Below are 20,332 nucleotides of genomic sequence, written 5' to 3'. Positions count from 1 at the left end.
TTTTTTTATGTGATATTTATTTCAGGTCCTCCGTTATTTTTTTTGTTTAATTTTATCTCGAACCAGCGAACATTTCCCTCTGGGGAAGAGGTCGGTTTTCACATACGAAACACCCCTCGCCCCAACAGTAGGCATGTTCCACTAACAAGAGAATGAAATAAATGATTAAACAATCCTATTTTTTTTACTAAAAGAGAGGTACCAGAATATGGTTCCAGCTCATTATCTTTCTTTAAAAGTATCTTTAATACAATTCGAATTGATTCATCACTAATTTTGCTCTGAATACTTATTAACCATTCATTATTGATGGTGACATCACTAGATTCTAAAACTACATATATAAAACACTTGTTCACTCATAGATTATCATAATAATCTCGAAATAGAGAGAAAAACAAATGATTAGTGACCAGTTGATCAGACTGATCTAACTCTTGAAATGATTCTCTACTCCCAGTTTTAGGAATTTAACACATCTCCATCCTGACATCATCCAGTTTAAACTAATGACTTATGTTTAATATAAAGAACTTTTTTAATATCAGATAGTGATTTCATGAAAAGTGATCAATTGGTGAATTTATTTATTTTTGCATTGTAAGATAATTACTCAGTAATTAGAAAAATACAATAGTCCAGAGAGAATAACAGTAGGATCACATGATCCCTAGAACCAATCAGAATATTTGACAGACAATCAGATGTACATATTGCTTGGAAGGAAAGAGGTAAAATCTATAAGATTACTCTGTTGAGATATTTCCTTAAGTCTGACGACTGGATTAAACAATTTGTAGAACTATTAATAATTTTGACTATTCGACTTCTGTAAAGATTAATTTTTTATAATTTTTAAGAAATAATGGTTTATTCTGCTTCCATCATTGATAAGAAAGTTTTGGCTCAGAGAAAGAGAAAGAAATATTTTATTCATTCATGCTGCCAAAATACATCGGGTTGCTACATCACACAGCATACTGATCGATCCGTGACTGGACAAATATACGTTACATATTTTTACATGATATAGTATAATAGATGGATAACATTTTTTTTTTCTTCCAGTTTTCTTTTACAATTAATACCAGTCTACAAACTAACTACAAGTTTTTCGATTTATTCCTTTTTTTTTTTTTTTTTTCTTTCCCTTCTATTTCACAACCCCTATTTCATTTGATCAACAAATTCCCCTATATAACAATATAGAAAAGCCAGTAACGCATCTTGAGTTTTAGTTTCTACTACATTGGTTCAATGGACCAATGGTATATTAGATATTTTCAAAACACTAATTTTTCCAATTAATTATTGAAGCTGATAATTATTCATGGCAATAATTTAGTAGTCAATTATTCAAAACAAAAATTTGATCTTTGTTTGAGAAATTCAAGATTTTTTCAATAACAACTAAGTTTTATTATTTTTTTTTATTTATTCAGTAATTATGTAGTAATAGCTGCTTTTATCTTCTTACTTATACTCTTTTATTGAAATCTCTGTTGTTTTTTTTTACTTTTTAATATCTCAAATTTATTGGTATTATTATTAATTACTAGCTATTATCCTGTATCGGGGAGTGGGGTACGGTACCTCAGTGTGTAAGGCACTATATTACTAAGTTCTGAGACCCAGGTTCAAATTTGGCTGACAGATAATTATTTAGTCTGTTACAGTAGCCATGAGTCAACTTTGTGGGTTTGGTAATTGTAGGAGTGCATCTCTTTTTACTATTTTTTTTTTTTTTAAATGTGTTGTAATAGGTTTTAATGTTGTTTGGAGGGGTTTGTATTGATTTGATCCGATTTTGATGAACTTCTCAGGCATTATACGAGTTGATATCAATTCCCGCTTGGATTCATGCAGGTCCTTGACCTATTTTATCAAATTTCTTACACCACTTACACAGTATACGCATGCCTAAAGATATTTTTCTCAATACACCTATATTCGGAAACAACAAATACTATCCACTACTTTCGGTTAGCCATGCACAAAAATAATACATGAAGCCCATCCAAGTGGGGCAAACGTTGGTTCAAAATACTTTATTTACTATTTGACTTACATTGACAGCACTCGGACCATCTTCTTGTTATTAATTACACACGGTCAATCACAAATACCTTTCAAAATATCATTTTATTTATAAACGTTTTCAAACTTTTTTTTTTTAAGTACAAAAAAAAATTTTATGGTGAAACTCAGTGCCAAAGATGTAAAAGTTTGAAAGAAAAGTACAAATAAAATTTCTTTCAGGAAAAGAAAAGTACAAATAAAATGTCCCCCAAGAAAAGAAAATTACAAATAAAATGTCTCCCATGAAAAGAAAAGTACAAATGAAATGTCTTCCATGAAAAGAAAAGTACAAATAAAATGTATTCCAAGAAAATAAAATGTCTTTAATATAAAAAAATTAAATCACTTCAGTATAAAAATAAAATGACTTCTATATAAAAAAATAAGATGACTTCTACAATACATAAAATGTCTTTTGTACAAAAACATTAAACATTATAATATAACATAATATAAGCTATTTACAGTATAGAGATGACTTCCGTGTTCACCCAAAAACATCTAAGTTGCTGGGCTTGCGTATTTCTACCACTGGGTAGCCCTCGGCCTTCCGCCTTCCTACACCTGACCCTGGCCCCACTGAACCAGGTGTATTTTATTTTTTCCGTCACCTTCTTTCAGGCAAACCAATAAAAGTGTTTAATTACAGATGTCATCGCTATGCTCTGACATAGACTTGATGTGATTCAGTGTCTCCCCATCCCAGGTGAAGGGGGGAGAAATCCCTCTTTGCTCTCTGTCTCACCAGTTTATCTTTCATGTTTTGTTGTACAAATTGATTGATAATAGGCACTGGGATCCCTTCCTGCTTGGTATTGAAATGTACAGCGTGATACAGATCTTCTGGATATAGCTTGATGCTGAGGCCTGCACCAATGTTAAGGATGGTGCCTACTATTGTTTCTCTGTGATACCTCTAATTTCCATAGTGTTCTTCAGCTGATTCTGTCCAGAGTAATTTAAACGGCTCTCAAGACTTGGCTTTTTTTCCAACAATAGGTCTTTAATCTTGCTTTTCTGTTCCTAGAGGAGGGGATTTGTAATAAAGCAGTTAATAGATACTTTATTACAAAATTTGAAATTTACCATTTTAATTGTTATTGTACCTTTGATGGATGAACAGAAAAGGAAATAGACATGATAACAATAATAAAACTGTTTGTTTACTTCAGAGTCTTTAGGGATGAGGCTTACTAAACTCACTGCTCTCCACCACTTTAACTCAGCTGTACTGACACTGTAATCTCTTTTAATATTCTTAATGTTTTAATACTTTTCTATTAATAATTATTTAAATAGGACTATAATATCTCACTGGAGTTTATTTCTGTTGAGAATATTATAAATCTATAAGAATTTTTGAACGAAAAGTTTATGGATCACTACTACCACAGAAAATAAACAGGAGACACACAAGTGAGCTCTTAAAAGGATGAGAGGTACTTTAAGACTTATTTTTATTTTATATGTATTAATTATTTTGTACTTTTATTTGATACAGCACCCTAATCTGATGCTCTAAGGTTCTAAAGCCTACTTACTATTCTTTCAATTGTTATTCTAAGAGAACATGTTCCAGAATAAAAAAGAATTTATCATTATTAATGATCAACCAATTACTAAAAAACATCACTAAATCACAAGAGTACAAATTTTAATATCAAAAAATTCACCATTTATTCATTCATACCATGCATTCACCAAAGCATCCAGTATGACATTTAGAAAGCCTAATAACAAACTTAATAATTACCAGTGTAAATGAGTACCTTGATGGAATAAACAACTAACAACACTGCCTAAAATGACAAATAGGGCTTATACAACAGTACCAAAAATTTAAAACTAAACAACAACTACAAATAGTAATTTGGAGAACCAGAAATTAATTAATCAAGACCCTTGGAAATTTTATTGTAATAACACAAATTGACTTATAAATAGATGGTTTAAAACATATATTCTTTGATAAGAACAAAGGTCTCAATACCTGGTGATACAACAATCAAAGTACCATCAAAAGATTAGACAGTTTCAAATGCAATGTGTCATTAAAAACAAAAGAATATTCTAGGTTAAGATGGGATCATATCAAAAATTTTTAAGAGGATGTTTAAAAAACCTAAAAAATCTTTTTTTCTTACCTTTAAATGGTATATAAACTCTTCCGTATCTATATCAATTCTTTTCCTCTTGGACTTTGTCGAAATAACTGACAGTCCAATGTCAACCTGGCCATGAATTTTACCCTTCGATAGATCTTGAGGACTCTTTCCATATTTTAATATCCCAGTTTCCAAAATGAAGAACCGCTTAAAAACATAAAAGAATAAATTAAAAATTTTAAATAATATAAAAGAATATTTATAAAAATATTAAAATTTTCAGACTACTCTACAATTATTTTGGAAATATTATTTCACTATTTGTCCTCTGGGTCTCTCCTCTATCCTTTACCCTTCAGAGTGTATCTGAGGGTGAATACTGAGACCTTGCAGTAATAAAGATTGGCTACAGGAGGAAGTAGATTATATCGGGGAGTTCTACAGTTTAACTTTGTAAGTGTATATAGTCATGATTATAGCTTAGAAGATAAGAATTTTGTAATAAATTTTTATTACGAATTTTACAGTATCAGCTAACTAAATTTTGAAGTAAACTGAATGTACGAGCAGTTTTATTTTTGTTTCTGTCTTGTATGAGTTCCCTATGTTATAATATATGCTCTCAACTTTTATTTATCATGGAAAATGCTAGACTCACAATGAGAACGATTTACTTCACTTAAAACCTCAAAGTCTACAACCTAATGCATTGATATAGAGGGCACTTCAATTTCCTTTAAGCTGTAATTTGTAATATACATAAATAATAATAATAAAGGCTTAGCGAACACGAAGATTCAATGCTGATACCACCATTCATTACATACTTTTTTTTTTATGACTTTCTGGTCATATCTGACATGGGGGAGGGGGGTTTATCTCAAGATCAAGTTTTCATTTTGTAGGACTGTCACAGAAATGAAAAAGTCGACACCCCCCAGCTACACACGGCCCTCGGTTTATTAATAGTTTGTAATTTGTTGCAATGCTATAACCTGAATTATATTTACCAAGTGCAGTTCCCTCGATTCAGAGTTGTGTAGCATTCTGAACTCTCCGGTTAACTCATCTTTTTTTACGGTCCAAATATTTTATGTAATAGGCCACACTTAGCATCCATAGAGAACAATGGGAAGGATAATAGTTTTTTAAATTTTAACTTTTCAAGTTTTTGGAAAGAATATGCGAGCTAAACCATTATACCTTAATATTATATTTATGTATAATAATAATACTATACAATATAATAACATAGAAAACTAAAACAATAAAGAAAAACTATTTACAATAAATATAAATTCCCATACACATATCATTGAAAAAAAAAACTCACAAGATCTCTGAAATAAATGTTATATACATAATTTAAAACTAAGAATAAAATTAAAGAACTCTTCATGCAATACATAAATAAGCTAAAATGAATAAAACACAATATTTACAAAAGTCAAAATAAATCTTTAAAAAAAAATAAATAAATAGAATTAAATTAATAACTAATTTTTCAGTAATACAATCTAGTAGTGGCTGGCAATATGAGAACACTCCAGTTTATATATTCATTGCTGAAAGTTTTAACTCTTCAATATGGACGGTTTTCCTCTTTTTAGGTTCTTAAATACTTTCTACAGTAACAACTCTGGTAACTGCCAGGAGTTGGCAGAAAGGATCAGTAGGCCCACTTACCTGACTAGTCCTCCCCTCCCCCCACCAAATACCAATACCAATATATATATTCAAATATCAATATCTTCTAACATATTCACCAGATATCTCGTTTTTTTTTTGTTTTTTTATTGTATTTCAACATTTATATTTTTATTTCTTATGAACAACTTTATAATTGCATCTTTTCCTAGTGGGATTCACCTTTAAATTATTAATACATTGAAGAAAAATATATTTAGAACACAATTAAACCCTAATGTGAGTATAAATATAAATGTGTGAAAAATAATAATATCAATCTCCCAATAAAATTTTTTAAAAAATTTACTTTATAAAGAAAGATAGTACTTTATAAGAAGTACTCAGTTCCTGGAGTCTTGAAAAAAATACGGATAGAACAAAATATATGGTTAGCAGTAGAAATGGGAGCAATCTCGATGATATAAATATTGCAGGAAATACATTTGAACAGGTAGGTAGGTTTAAGTATTAAGGTTCTGTGATAACTAAAATAAACGAAATTGATCTGGAAACAAAAGTGAGATTGGGCCGCCCGTAGCTCAGTGATTAAGACATAGTCTTACCAATTTGATGTCTATTGGTGGTGCCATTTCGAATCCAGTCTGGGGCATTGACTTTTTTCATTGAGTGGCAGTCCCACAAAATGAAAAACTTTGACCCCCAACCATGGTTAGCCAGTATAGGACTTCAATGGGAGTCATGGCCAGAAAAAAAAAAAAAGTGAGGCTAATGGCAGATAATGCTTGTTATTTTTTAATTTTGAAATGGTTTAGCTCGCATATTCTTTCCAAAAACTTTTTCCTCTTTTTAGGTTCTTAAATACTTTCTACAGTAACAATATTATGTTCCTTAGTAATTATCACCCGGAACGGACCCTTGTATCGCCGTATCTCTTTACCCCTGTTAGACCCCAACTTTCTTCTGTAAACGATCGTCCTGATTTTGATTGCTCCCATAATGTCTGCGACATTTAAATTCTACCGTGCCACCCTCCTGGTTTTTTCCTTTTCCATTCTTCCTTGTGCCTTCTCCCATAACTTTCTTTGAGCGACATGGTTGTTATGTAATCTCCTCACCGTCCACTGCCGTGCCCTTAAAGTCCCGCCGGTGTCCTCAATACCCAAAAAGGATCTCAAATGGTTAAAACCCTGTAACAGTTTGTACCGAATGATTATATGCCGCTATAGCCTTAGGCATTGCAACATCCTGTTCCAATCTCCTGTCGATCTGATATAAGCAAAGATGGTCACTCAATGTGCCATGAAGCTGCTCTATGCCTCCTCTACTCTTTGGGTGTCCTTGTGTGTTGAGGAGCCATGTCACATCAAGGTCCTTCACTTCAGTTCGAATCCTTCTCTGCCTTCGTCCGATGCAATGCGCTCCGGAACTCCATAAAATTGAAACCACAATAAGAGAGCTGCCAACACTGCTTCCGATGGCTTGTCCTGCACCTGGTACGCCATTGCCACCTTACTGAAGATATCAATCACGGTTATCCATTTATGGATTACGGGCCCGAAGCATCCTTCAACACTCTACAAATCTGGTCATCCCTCACACCTGGCTGTGACCAAATCGTTGTGATTTTGCTCCTCCCATACTTGCTGCTCTCAACTTTGAGCAATCCAGTGGTCCTCACCTTTCATACAATCAGCCGCCTCTTGTTCTTTATGATGTCCTCTATATCTTATTCCTTTCAAGCTCTCATTAGATAAAAATTCCTCCTTATCATCTTCCTCCACCACATTCTGTTCTTTTTCTCTGCTTGTGTCCACTCCGGCAGGAATTGCCAGGACGGTTCCCCAGCTTCTTCCTCTACGGCATTTACTATTATTGCTCGTGACAACCAATCAGCTACTACATTTTCTTTTCCTGGTTTATGTGTTTCCATATAACACTTTCCGAGAAGCTCCTTCCAGCATGTTATCCTGGCCGAAGACTCTTTCAACTCTCCCAACCATTTCAGAGGCCCATGGTCAGTGTGTACCCTAAACCTCCCAAGCACATAAGGTCTTAAGTGGTCAACAGCCCACACTATTCCCAAGAGCTCTCATTCCAGCGCACTGTATCTGGTCTTTGTCGCTGTCAGGCACCTACAGCCGTACATCACTGGACGATCTCCCCCTTCACCCTCCTAAGACAACACCACTCTCAGCGCGTACTCACTGGGGTCTGTTATGATACTGAATTGCTGAGTGAAGTCCTAGAACATAAGCACCAGCTCCTGTTGCAGCTTCTCTATACACTGCCTGATATTGTCCTCCACAATCGGAGTGATGATCACCTTTCTGCCTTTCTTGAGAAGGTTGTTGAGTGGGACAAGGTACTCAGCCATTTCTGGCACAAATCTCTGGTAATAAGTTCCCAACAACCACCGAGTTCCCTTCACATCTCTAGGCACTGCCATCTTCTGTATAGCTGCAACTTTATCCACATTGAGTTTAACTCCTTCCCTGGAAATCGTCAGGCCCAAAAAAATAATTTTTTGTTGCCCCAATGATGATTTCTCTCCCAATAATTTGAACCCAAATTTTGTTATTCTCTGTAATATGCAGTGTAATTGTTGCATGTGTTCTTCTTAGTTCTCACTGAACACTAGAAGATCATCCATATAAATCTGGAAAACTGATTCGTCAATTCCCCTCAAAACTCGTCCATCAGGTACTGGAAGGTTATAGGAGCATTTTTGAGGCCAAACGACATCCTTGTAAATTCGTGATGGGCCTTCTCGAATGTGAATATCATCTTATATTGATCCTTAAGGTGCATTTTAATTTGATGATATCTGGCTTTCAAATATAAAGTGCTGAATACCGTCGCTCAGCCTGTCCTAGATGTCTTCAAATCTGGGGATCAGATACTTCTCATCTATGGTATTCTTGTTCAGTTTCCTGTAATCTATCACCACCCTGTACTTTTCGGTGGTTTCACTTGGCATGCTCTTCTTTTCCACTACCCACAACGGACTAATGTACGGGGAAGTACTGTCAATAATTATTCCTGATGTTTTAAACTTTTGAGCTCTTCTCTGATGTTGTGACGTAAAGCCTGCGGGTATCTTCTCTCTTTAACATATGTCACTTTGACTTGTTTTAGTAATATCACATGGACCACTTCCCGGTCGTCCCGAGCATGTCCCCTTCTTTAAAAAAAAATATTATCATATTCTCTCCTAAGACTTTGTATCTAGTCCTTAGCCAAATTGATTGCTCCAACAAGAGCGCCCACATTCTTCCGCTGAAAATGACATTTGTAAATTTTACCTCTCAACTTAATGCTCCATTTTCCCCTGTTATTCCTAATCCAAGCTCTCACCTTCTCTAGCAGGTCACATCCCACAATTACTTAGTCTTCCCTGGACATACTTCCAATGATATGTAATGGCAAGTTTTCCAACTAAATCCCCACAGTGTCAAACCTATCTCCACCTCTACCTCTACCTCACAGGGGCCATCCGAGTGATTAATTTACATTGACATTCCTGAATCTGGTATGACCTCTCTCCACTACACAGCTTTTCAAGGGCTTCTCAGCACATGATGGTGTTGGAACTGCCGGATGTCCACTAGGCACTTCACTCCTGCTATCTCCATTATAAGCAGACCGCACATTATAATTCAGCAGAGGGCGATCGCCCCTCTGCCGACATCCCCTTCAGATGTCTTGGATCTTTCTCTCTCCAGTTTCTCGTCTCCATCCGCCTCTTTTCCCTTGTTTCCATTCTGTCCCCTTGACTACCTCGGTTCCGTGGCTCCTCAGCTTCTTCTTCGGTATCTGAGATTCCCGAAGCTTCTGAGGATTTACCTGATGATCATGAGATGATGATTACCATCTCCATATAGTAAAGCACAGTGGTTAATCGGTAGTTTTATTGGTCTCCTTTTGGTGGTTGCAGCTCTTTTCTTCCTGCTATACCGGTATTCATTTCTTCTCCATAGAACTGGACTTTTGGTCAATTGTAAGCAACTCTTGTCCGTCTGGTTTCTTCTATTTCCATGATTGAATGATGTACATTTGATTCAATGGATATAGAGCTAGGCTTAGGCAACCTGATGGTTACCTGGTGGAATATAAAATAACACTCCTCAACCTCCTCAAAATTTCTAACTCATCTCGAACAGATAATGCAGATTCAGATACTGGTCCATCAAATTCATGGCAATCACAGTAATCATGTATTTTTTCAAACAGTCTCGTGTTTAAAGGAGCAGGGTAGCTCAGTGAGTAAGGCTCTGAGCTTCCTATCTCCTAGGTTTGAGTTTAAGTCTGGATGTGGTGGATTATTATTAATTCTGTTAAATCAGCCATTGATCGACCAGTCACTATAAAATTGTCCCCTTGTATCTTTAATTAAGGTACAAACAGTACCCTGGTCTAGAAACAGAACTTCCTTACAAAATACTGAGCCCAAGACCCTTCATGGGTTGTAGTGATACAGGTTAGTTTTGTGTTCACATACTTGTAGCATGAAATGTTCCAGTAATTGGCAATAAATTTGCTAGCAGTTTTGCTGAAAGACTTCAACTTTTTTTTAAATGATGTAAAACATTTTCATTGTTGAAACTTCAGAGGGAATAATAGAAAAGGTTTTGGGATCTGGAATATCTATCCAAGAAGCAATTACATCATTGGAATTTTTTTTTTTAAATCAGACTTGTGTACTTTGGAAAATTTTTGTGTTATAACATCAAAAAACACAGATGAAAATAGGTGTTTTCACAAACTTGTAACAGATTCTTGATTTTATCTTTCTGTTTAACAGCTCAATTCTCAACCATATTTGGAGTATGAGAACAATATCAACAAAAATCGACAAGTAGGGAGAGAAAACAAGAAAAGTGTTCCTCCAAGCTTAAATGTATTAAGGAAGGACAAGAAGAAAGTCATAAGCCTCTTGTAATCACTGTGAGCGGAAAAACACAAAAAAGAATAATAACGAACAGAATAGAGAATGGATTTTGGTGGCTGAGATGATTATCCAACTGTTTAGATATGTGCTACATGAAAAATGAATGTGAAAATTTTTTGATTTTTCATTTTATTATTTGTACTGCTTTTGAATAGTCAGAAAATCTTTTGAATAGTCAGAAAATCATTTGAACCACGAAAATCCATTCACAAGGAATAATAGGAAAAGACAGAAACTCATTGTAGCCTAACTCGAAACAGGCAGAAAATCATTTGAAAGCCAATCACTAGTCAAAAGGTCTAAGAAGAAAATCACACTTGTAAAAACAGTCGCAAAATCGTTTTAACCGCATAAATCTATTATTCACCTGTTCACGAGATATAAAAGGAAAAGTGAATGAAAAGTGAGAAAACTTTTACACCAGTTTTTCTTTTAACATACCATTGTTCAAACCGTCACAATCTACTTATCTAGTCACTAAATATAAGACAAAATGTGAATGAAAAGTTTGACAATGTTTACACCAGAATTCATTTTAGCCATTGAGTAGTTGGAAAATTGTTTGAAACTCTAAAATCTATCCACCAGTACACAAGATATATGAGTAATATTAATTGAAAAGTTAGAAAATGTTAACAATCATTTTCCTTTTAGCCTATTTCTAAACAGTCAGAAAATTAATAATAACAAAAATTATCCAAAAATTCTTAACCTTCATTGATTAAACATACTACATGTCCAACATTTCGGCCATCATCAAGGATAGTCTAATAAAATAACAGCTATAATTATAACTTATTATTAACAGTATCAACAACATTATCAATTATAAATTATATACCTTAATTTTAGTATCACAGTCTCACATTGATTTATAAAACTTGGTAGGCTTATTATGCCCAACCAATTTAACATAGTCAAAATGAGCCTATAAAACACAACCAATAAGGGAAAACATATTCCTTAACTAATAAATTTGCACCGTTCTATATTCTAATGTACCTCTATTTGCTTCTATAATATTTAATAATAAATTCTTCGCTTAACAATTTTTCATTTTATCATTAACTTATCACAACACTATTATATAACCTACCTCAATAACCATTTTAGGTATATTATAATTTTATTTCACATTAAATGTTTGTCTATTTTGTTATTAAAAATCCTATAAAATTTATTTACAAATAAATATCTAAAATTCAACTATGTTTATCATAAATTAATTTTAAATAAGATATCTGCATAATAATTGCTGGTATAAATTGCTTGTGTCTGACTTTAAATTAGCTGCATAATTAATGTTTTCTGATATATAAATGGCTTCAAGTATTTTTCTTTTTCAAGTATTATTTTCTCTGAGTAAAATCAGTGTGTTAGAAAAATCAAAACTATTATTTTATTAATTAGTTTATTTTTGGATGCATGCAGCATCAATGCTGTTTTATTTGGGTCTTTTTCCTCATTTTTTATGTCATTATTGTGCTTGTTTAATTCTCTCACCCAATAATTGCTTGGTTTCACCTAAATACATACATCAATTACATACATCAAACACGGAATTTTATATATTAGTCCTAATTGATGTTTTAACTTTATTTTGTCCTTTATTTTACTATAGAAATTTATAATTTTGTTGCTAGTTTTATATCATAAGGAGTATTCCTCTACATCAAATTTTTTAAATGATCTTTGTATATCTTCAGACAATTATTTTAAGTAATTAAATCTGTAATACTTTTTATTAGCTGTAATCATATTTATTATTCTGTCCTCTGGCTTATTTTTAAAGATCTTTGAGTAGAACATCCAAAAATTTTTTAATTAATTTCTTCGGGAAAAAAATGTTCCAAGAATATTTTAATTCTTACTGCATCCAACCTACTGGAATCAGTTAGTTTTATCGCTTTCACTATATAATTATTGATAACATTGTATTTTATGTGGAATGGTAGACCAGAATAGTAATTCAAAACAATATAACTACAGGTTTCTTTCATAGTTTGTTCTGTGATTATTCTATTTCCTTGCCTGATCACCAATTTGTCCAAAAATCTTGATTTAACCTTTTGCTTCAACTCAATAGTGAATCTCATGATGACCAAAGGTTCTAGCAACCTTTCCACTATAATATTTTTCATAATACAAAAGATTTCATCTGTATATTCAAACAAAATCTTTACTATTATTCCTGATTTCATAAGAATGTTTTTTTATGAGATCATTAAAAACTAATCCAGCTACTGAAACTGATCATGTACTGCCCGTGGGAACCCCAAAAAACTGTCTACATATTTCCCTATTGTACTTGAATATGCCGTTCTCACAATACAATTTGATAACTTCTAAAAATAATTTTTTATATTTTTGTCTAATTTAATATCTTCTCATTTGACATCTATTTTTTTTAAAAACTAATTTAAGTGAAATATTAGTAAACAATGAGACAGCATCATAGCTCATCATTATCTCATCGTCTTCAATTATTACTTTATAAAGTCTTTCTTTCACTTCCACTACACATACAATGTCAATATTACTATCCTTGAATAAATTTCTGAAACTATCTTTAAATAAATTTTGATATGTTACATAAAGGCCCGTTAATTCTGTTTACAATAGGTCTAGTCTAAGTGTCTTATCTTCCTTAGGCAGTTTAAATAAACAAAACATTCTAGGATGGTAACAGTGTTTATTAATTAAATTTTTCCTTACTTTATCTTCAATTAGTTTATTTTTAATTATGGAGCTTATCAACATAATCTTTTACTTGCTTATTGATTTTCGGCAATGAGTCTGCTCTGAGTGTTCTATATGTGTTATCCTCATCCAGAACCATTTTCATTTTTCTGTCATATTCATCCTTTTTTAATACAGATACTGTCTTTGTCTTATCGTATTTTATTATCAAAATAAGTGGATTTTTCTTTTTAAATTTCATTAATGATTCAAAATCATTCCTCCTTTTTTTAAAAAAGTATGTGGACATTACTTTTTTTTCAATGAAATTACCTTTTTTTCTAGTGATATTATTTCTTAAGCTATTTTTATGGTTATCACATGAGACGATATCCCTGAAAATTATCTCTAAATCTGTTATCATCATGATAATATCTTTCCCAATATCTCTGTGAAACAGGTTTACATTATCACCAAAACTTAGAAAATTAATAACATTATTTGGAATATTTATATAAGTCAGATTTTCTACTAATTTCATTTTATGCAATTGTTCATATTTTCAATTTTCGATCATCGATGTCAAATTTAAGATCTTCACCAACAATATTACTGGAGATAAAGGTTTAATTAACTCCTTTACCAATCCTACTTTATTGAATAGTTTCTTGATTTTAACATTAATATTTTCAATAACAAAAAAATTGTTGAAAAAGTGATAGTTAATTTTTTACTAAAAACAAATGATTAGTAAAGGATGAGTGATTTTATTTCAAACAAATATAAATCATTAATTGACAATTAATTTTACTAAAATGCACAAATGTTACTGATTAATTTGAATCTTAATTAAAAAAAAAACATGGACGATTTTTATTTTTCCAATCAAAAAATAACTTTCATTTTTCTTTGGTCAAAAAATTAAATGATAAAAATTGTAATTAGGTTTTACTGGAAGACTTGAAACATTTAGTCTCTCAAACCACAGTCAATAAATATACAAATAATGACCCTTCATTGTTATATTTTATTATAGTTAAATTTAATGATTTTCTTACTTAACATTAAGTTTGCTAGTAGGTGGAACATACCAAATAATTAATAAAAGGTGACTAAAAGTGACCACTTTTTTATTCACCTAACAGTGAATAAAATTGACAAATTCTTGGGCTAGTATCAGCTTCAGAGTTTTGTACTGAGATCATTAAGTATATAAAGCTTTTGAACTTAATTTTTATCAAGAAATAATTTACAGAGGAAAAGATGAGATAACCTTAATATCCACCAGAGAGAATTAGAAAATTCATTTAAAATACTTCAAATCACTATTTTTATATACCTTATGCCAACCTTTTAGGGGCCATTTCCGTTTCTTCTGTAGATATCCTTTGAAAGGCTCTGGCTTCTTCTCATACCGCTGACCATCCTTAAGGCCTTCAAGAATTTCCCACTCAGAAGTCCTCCTGGGCAAATGCTTGCTAGCTGTCAATGAAAGAAAGTTCTTTCAATCATATAATCTACAAAAATATATTTATATTGGTACTAGAGGAAAAGAGTTAGAAGTGAAAAGAGATATGAAGGAAACCATGAAATTTTCTGATTTTGAAAAGAAAATTCTTTTCACTGGAGATAATAATGATAAATTATCTATATCTAGGTTTTCATCAAATCATTAGTAATAAAAGTAACTTTAATGATAAGGAAAGTAACCATGATAAACAAAGAAGTATCACTTACATGATGCACCAGGTTTATCTGCTAAAGACTCTTGTGACAGGCTGTTGCTATCACTTCCATCCTACAAGCATGAAACATATTAGTGATTCATATCTATATAGTAATAGTACATAATTTCAAGACAAATATGAGTTTTTCATAAATATCATAATAAAAATTATGATAATTAGATAGATAAATATGATATTAATAGTTCATTTGCATCTTTAAACTAATAGAAGACAAATTATAGATCTTATTAACAGGATATTTCTCCGACACTATGATTCAAAAGCAAATTAAAGAAAAATTGATTCAATCATTAATTTTCTTTCAAATTTTGTGTTTGTTTTTTTTTACAAAATTACAACAAAGGTATCAGAATTCAAATTTACATTTCCCTGGGAGGGGGGTTACATAGATTCAAAGTTCCATTTCTTTTTCAACTATTATATAGTTTCTTCACACATTATATGTTAATGTGGAGGAAAATTTGCACCGAAAACCGAAACATCAACAACTAATGTGTGTAAAAACAATATAATATATGTTAAGGAAATGGAAGTTTGAATCTTGCTACCATGGTTTTAATTGAATTATTAATTGATTCTTACTTACATCAAATAAAATTATTCTTCTTTGAATACATTTTAGTTAAATGTTTATTTTTTAAAAATAAATGAAAACGTTTTGGGGTTATTTGGCCCATAGCCACTACCATGGTGCAAACTGTATAATAGTTGTTATCATGGCAGTGTTGTCGCACTAGGTCCAGCTTGATAGCTGATAGTGCAAGGGGTGGAAATGATATTACTATCATATTAAAGCCAGTTTACACATTGGCATTTTGTAGCCATGGTAGGAATTGTTGCAGCTAAAACAATGGTTTAACTGTCCTATCGAACTGTGGGTAGTGTGACAGCGAGCAGTACATGTTACCGTAGTGGCGCTACTGTCGTGAAAGTATTATCGCACTAGGTACTGTGTTATAAGTGAAAACGACACTGTGCAGTCACAATATAAAATGTCTCACCAATTGGTATGGTGTAAACTGTATGATAGTCATGCTTACGATAACATTTACCGTCCTGGAAGTAGAGTATTATATTAGCGTAATAAATATCAGTATCTGTCACAACATATCGCTAAAATGGCAAATCACGATTGTATTTCCATCCGTAACGAGGCTACTTTAATCAGACTGTACAGTCTAGAAAAGATACTGCAATACATAAAACAAGACGACAGGATGTCAGCCGATATCTTTATAATACAGTGAATTCGTAGTAAGGTCACCAAGAAGCAAGAGAGAACAATAAAGTACTATTAAAGACTTTTTTAAAGATGTTTAATTTTTGAGTGATTCAAAAGTGTGTATATATATGGCCGTTGTTATAAATTTTTTTTATTGTGGTCATGTTGTATCTTGCATGACAATACAGTGATACTGTTGCTTTAGTAATTTGATTGTATTTTATCGTTCTATTTTCTTGATCTTTTAATACGGTTATCTATGTTCGCTTATCCAAAGTAGTTACGACCCACCTTAACTTTATTAATCGAAACACTATATGTAATAATTTTAAGTAATGTCAAACATAAGGACAAAAAAACAAAGATAGAAACAAATAGGAAAAAACGTGAAACAAACATCTGGTGCGGTGCGCGCATCAAACAACTCTCAACTACTATAAAAATTTGTATTTTAGGGTTTCTCGAGGTGAAGATAACGAATATCATCTTAGCTCTTGCCAAGAACATAACAATTCAACAAAATATAGCAGAACCATATATGCGATCGGAAAAAATCGGGCGGTCTCAGCTTTTTATGATTCGAACGCCTGTATCTATTTTTCTGTTTTTCTCCGTTATTTATTAATCAAAATCTTTAGTATTTTGTATTTATCCACTATTTATCATTGCTAACGTAGAGAACTAGTAATTTATTTCAAATAAGCAAAATTAAAGGTATTTATTAATTTTTGGAATATTTTAAACATTCGTCATTTAAGCTCTGTTGGACTATTTCAATTAGGATTATACCTATCTGGTATTAAATATCACTTAACTGTACATTGATTTACCGTGATTAATCAAAATCGTTAGAGCCGTTTTTTAGAAAACCTTAAAAAAGTGTAAAATTTATTCTCTAAGAAAAAGTTTGTAATTTCAATTTCGTGCGAATTTTCGTTCTAGAACTAGGCTGTATATGTACCAATGAGTCCAGAAATTTCGGATCAAGTAGTAATGCATTAATAAACAGCATAAATAATAAAGAAAGAGGAGAAAGACAAGAAATGATGAGAAAACATAAGGTGAAAAAAGAAAATGAGACAAAAACTGACGAGTCTAGAAATTGAGAGAGGACTTGAAAAATGCTCGGGTAACATTCCAAAAGTGAATGGACGAGTTTCTGAGAGGATTGGATGAATCCGTCTGCTAGGTGTATATGGATGACCTGCTTGTATGCTTAAGTCCGAAGTGGAACACGTTTGAGGAGCATATTCCAGAAGATGAGGTAGTTTGGTTTAAAGCTTTCACGAGAAAAGTCGGTAATAGGTAACGCCTAAATAACTTTCCTTGGACACACTATCTGACAGGAGGGAGTAAGACCAGGTGCCCAGAAAGTAGTAGCCCTGCAGAAGATGGTAGTGCCGAAGAATATAAAGAGATTCGAAGGTTGTTGGATGCTTTGAATTATTACCGACGGTTTGTGCCTAAAAGGGCTGAATACATCGTTCCATTAAACAACTTACTGAAAAAGGTTAGAAAATGTATAGAGCAGCTGCAGAGAGAGCCGATCCTTGCGTTCCCCGATTTCCACAAACTGTTTGCACTCATGATGCGTATATGCGCAGGGATTGATGCTATCCCAGAAACACGAGAAGGGGGAACATCCCATAGCCTACGCTAGTAGACGATTTACGGAGACGATGTACCGTTATAGTGGCTTGGAACAAGAGTTGTTGGGATTGTGCGAGCGGTGGACCACTCTTGACCCTACCTTTTAGAAAGAAGATTTCGGGTCCATACTGACCATAAACCTCTTCGGTGGGTTAGGACATTGAAAGAATCATCGACGCGGATCACTCGCTGAAAGGAACTTTTGGACCAGTGTAATATGGATATTGTTAACAAGCCAGGAAATGATGTGGTGGCAGACTGGCTTTCACGCGCAATAACCGTTAATGCAATTGAGGAAGACCACGGAGGCCTGTCTAGAGGTGTGAGCCAGTTTCCGAAAGAATTGACTCCACAGGAAGAGGAGCAGTCAGACATGCTAAGACACAGAAACGACAAAGGCTGACAAAGGTTCAATAGAGAGAAGACCGGTGGGATGGAAGTAATCGAAGAATTGGTCAACAACAAACGACGGCAGGTCATTTGGAAGACGAAGACCACGGGCATGAAGATCGAACAGAATAAATACAAGGGTAGGGACATCACCACTAATTGCGACCCGGAAGCCGAAATTTGTAGAGACTTGGCAGAAGCGTCTAAGCCCGGAAAGATCCAACATTTATATGCAGGCAATGCAGTGATCTAGGATAAGATCTAACGATTTTGAAGATCAGAACAGTTCCTTCATTCGTTAAATGTTGATGGTGGAAACTGTTTAAGATACGGAATGACAGAAAGAGGTGACCCCACCGGGGATTGAACGAAACGCAGCACGGATTGCGTAGTCGACACTTTAGGTATGACATGAAACGCACCATCCAAGAGACTACAGGGAGCTGTGAAGTGTGCCTCCGCACTAATATGACAGGCGTCTTTCCCAAGCCAGACAGGAGGAAACACTTAACGCGAGCGTACTGTTTAGAGACCTACAAGTAGACGTTATCACTTGGAAGGGATTCAAGAGGGTAACAATCGTGGATCTATTCTAGAAAATAGCATTTGCGAACTTGGTGAAAGACAAGTCGGTAAAGGCGGTGTTGCGGGGTCTTCGTGCTTAGTTTCAATATTACGGGGTCCCTGACAGAATATCGTTGGACCGGAGTGGAAAATTTGATAATGGATATATCGGGGAGGAAATGAAGGCATTAGAAGTAGTATGGCATCTCAAATCCCCGGAGCACCCTAAGAGCAGAGGAGGGACCGATAAGCACTCTTAGGGACGATCTGCGTGTGTACCAATTAGAAAAGGGATTTGAACCGCGATGGAACTAGCGATCGCAGCGTACAATCACTCCATTCATACGGTCACGGGGTTCACGCCCTTCGAAATTCTTTTTGGCCTTGGCGGACGTCAGAGAGATTATAGAGACACGGCGACTGGAGAAGCAGAAGAAGTTATTAATAATAGTTTAGCGCTGAGGAAATTATGGAATAAGGTCAAAGTTCAAATTGAGAAGGAAAGTGAACGAGTGAAGAAACCAATTTTGAGCGTGCGAGACCTAATGGGCAACATCAAAATCAGGACCACAGTCTACAGGAGAGTGTCTACTAATAGGGGAAAGGGACTGGAGGGTCCCTCCAGGGTTACAGTGATTAGGGAACATAATACTGCCACAATTGAGAGCTTGCGTAAGCCCAACAAACCAGTGTATATCCAACAACTAAAAACATTACCGCTGAAGGTTATGATTGATCAGAATGTAATTTTTTTGTTTTTTTGATGTATTTTTTTACTATTTCTTGTATCGATTCGAGGAAATTTCTTAAAAGCGCTCATTGTAGAAAAGAAGAATGATTTTTTGTACGTATAAATTTGTTTGTTTCTAATCATGTAAATAGATTTTATATAATTTTTCCTCATTTTTGTTCGTGTATCGGAGGCATACGTTTTTTTAGTTTCACTCTTATACTTATTATAAACAGATCCTTCATTGATTTTTTTTATGTCATTCTATAGAATAAGATAATCTTAGGAGGACTGTTCGTCTATTGTTAATTGCCTATAGGTTATTGTAAATAGTTTTTCCTTATTGTTTTATATATATATATAAGTTACAGCCTTAGTCAGCTATTACTTCTATGTCAGCTGACTGAGGAGATCAGCTGATCGCATGTATATAAAGAGACGTACCGAACCCAATAAATATAGTATGTTACAGCAGTTCACATGTGTTACATCTACACAACCAACCTCAAGCTGCAGTCAACCACGCTTCAGCAGCTGCCAACCCACCTCCACAGGTGATGCAACCAT

At 33.6% G+C, this 20,332-nt stretch overlaps 1 protein-coding gene across 1 annotated transcript in view; it reads right to left on the bottom strand.

Annotated features, from left to right (window-relative positions):
- LOC106689434 (oxysterol-binding protein-related protein 6) overlaps positions 1-16,243 on the bottom strand; it is a 95,446-nt gene extending 79,203 nt beyond the window's left edge. The window contains exons 1-4 of the mRNA XM_067053381.1: positions 16,211-16,243; positions 15,199-15,259; positions 14,801-14,943; positions 4,224-4,391 (exon numbers count right to left, since the gene is read on the bottom strand). Coding sequence (XP_066909482.1) covers positions 4,224-4,391; positions 14,801-14,943; positions 15,199-15,259; positions 16,211-16,243 — 405 coding nt within the window. The remainder of the gene's footprint in view (positions 1-4,223; positions 4,392-14,800; positions 14,944-15,198; positions 15,260-16,210) is intronic.
- Positions 16,244-20,332: the final 4,089 nt, after the last annotated feature.

Source organism: Halyomorpha halys, unplaced genomic scaffold (genome assembly GCF_000696795.3).
Source record: "Halyomorpha halys isolate HHAL.00 unplaced genomic scaffold, Hhal_1.1 Scaffold1362.1, whole genome shotgun sequence".
Lineage (NCBI taxonomy): Eukaryota > Metazoa > Arthropoda > Insecta > Hemiptera > Pentatomidae > Halyomorpha > Halyomorpha halys.
Note: the sequence above shows the minus strand (reverse complement) of the source record. Positions and strands in the feature narration are given on the sequence as shown.